Source organism: Populus alba, chromosome 10, assembly GCF_005239225.2.
Source record: "Populus alba chromosome 10, ASM523922v2, whole genome shotgun sequence".
Lineage (NCBI taxonomy): Eukaryota > Viridiplantae > Streptophyta > Magnoliopsida > Malpighiales > Salicaceae > Populus > Populus alba.
The window spans coordinates 15,738,832-15,740,705 of NC_133293.1; the positions used below are offsets into that span (position 1 = coordinate 15,738,832).

General features: G+C 34.5%; 1 protein-coding gene across 1 annotated transcript; it reads right to left on the reverse strand.

The window, feature by feature from the left end:
* On the reverse strand, window positions 1-1,874 carry LOC140956011 (protein DROOPING LEAF-like). The gene is made up of 6 exons (XM_073411823.1): window positions 1,782-1,874; window positions 1,399-1,536; window positions 635-767; window positions 455-503; window positions 138-213; window positions 1-54 (listed from the first exon to the last, which is right to left on the reverse strand). The coding sequence occupies exons 1-6, from the start codon at window positions 1,872-1,874 to the stop codon at window positions 1-3; spliced, it is 543 nt and encodes a 180-aa protein (XP_073267924.1).

Here is a 1,874-nt window from a genome sequence, read left to right on the forward strand (position 1 = left end):
TTAATTCTTGCTGCCTCCGGATCCAGCACCCGAGTTTGGAAGGTACCTAGCCCACTATAGCAAAACAGATTTTCTTTTCAGAGTGCCAACGAAGATAGATCCATCGGAGCAAGGATAAGCAAATTAAAGAAGCTTACATTCTTAGCTGCAGTGCTAAAAGCCTCTCTGTGTGGTATCTCAGGATTGGCCGCTTTGATGCGCTGTATCTCCTCCCTGGTACGAGGGCAAGGATACTTATTTTATACTGATACTAATAAACATGTTGAGAAATATTTGTGTGCAGTACCGTGTTTTCCCAAAACTGATAATGAAATTAATTAGGTTTATATATATATAAAACGTTTCCATCGTCAAAACAGTGAAGGCTGGCAGGAGGCTTAATCTAGCAATATATATACGCACAATAATTTGCAGAAACATGTGTTCAAAGAGAAAAATATCTTCTCTCCCTTACTTCATAAACCTATTGTAAGTAGATGGAAGTCGGTGTTTCTTCTCAGGCGCTGCAAAAAATGAATAAAAATTAAAAAGATAGAAAATCCATTTAAATTTATGTGGAGAAATAGCAAATGTAAACTAAAGTAATCTATTGTTATATATTCAAATCAAATCCAAATTGAGTTGGGGTTCCTACGCTTTACTACGAAGGGTACTTTGGGCACCAGAGGTTCGCTAGAGGTCGAAGAAGATGAGTATTCGCCTTTTCTGAAATCAGTGCAAAACCCTTGCTTCTCCTTGAAGAGCAACTTTTCATTACCAGACACTCCCTTCGCAGTACACAATCATACACGTAATTGTTAGAGAAATTGTTTGGGAGTGAAAATAAATAAAGATTTAGCTTAGAAGTGTGACTATAGAAACCTTTTAAAAGAATATGAACAAAAATACAATTGAAAGAAAACATAAGTTTATAAACCTGAAATATTATGATTGTCAATGAAATAATTATATTGAATAACTAATATTTAAATAAATTTAAAAGAGAATTAACTCAATGAAATATTAAGTTTCAAGTATTATTTTTTTTTATATATAAATATGCATATAAGATAATTAAAAAGTCTTCTAGGAGAGCCCATCTATCATGACTTTTACCTCCTTTATTGCATAATAAAACCCTAGACTTATATACACCTAAGAGAGTAAGATGAAATCATTTCCTCTCTATTTACTTACAAACTATAGTAATTAAATATATTCATTTTAAGGCACGATTGCATGTTGTAAAGTTTTACTGCAGAGATCTCGCATGTAATTTACGTCAACCGATCATCCAAGAGAAAGAAGAAGGCGATTACCGATTTACCATGAGTATTTTATTTAAATATTAAACTTTATGATGGTGATGGGATCCTGTATTCAATCTAAACATCGCATATATATGTCATATAAATCTACCTGAAGACTCAGATGGTGGTGATCAATATCGAGAAAGTTCCCTAGGTTTGGAGGTCTGGTGCTGAGAAACGAGAGATTATTGCAATGACCACATTTGACAGTCACAGTGTCCAGCATCCTCTTGCATGGAATCCGGACCTGAACAATTGAACAATATTGGTAAAGAAAACTTGAAATTAAATTTGAGTGGGTACGTATGGCGGTGCAACCAGCAATCTAGCTATTGTTAGGCTGCAAATGTCCAATCACCCATGAAATGAACTAGAACTTGTTGTGTAGAGTATACATGTAAAAGAAACGTAGAGCCACATTTTGCTTTCAATACATGTGGAAAATTATTTGAGGTCATGAGGTAATTGAGAAGAATAGATGTAAAATGATACCGCAAGAACAGTGTTGCAGAAGTTGCAACGGACATAGGAAAGATGATCAGATGATAGAACATCTGTGTCGATCACTTTCTCTTCTAGGTTCAT

Coding starts and splice junctions, on each gene's coding strand:
- LOC140956011 (XM_073411823.1), bottom strand. CDS start 1,874: ATGAACCTAGAAGAGAAAGTGATCGACACAGATGTTCTATCATCTGAT. Junction 504..634: donor AGTACCCTTCGTAGTAAAGC/GTAGGAACCCCA, acceptor CATTTTTTGCAG/CGCCTGAGAAGAAACACCGA. Junction 214..454: donor ACTTACAATAGGTTTATGAA/GTAAGGGAGAGA, acceptor CCCTCGTACCAG/GGAGGAGATACAGCGCATCA.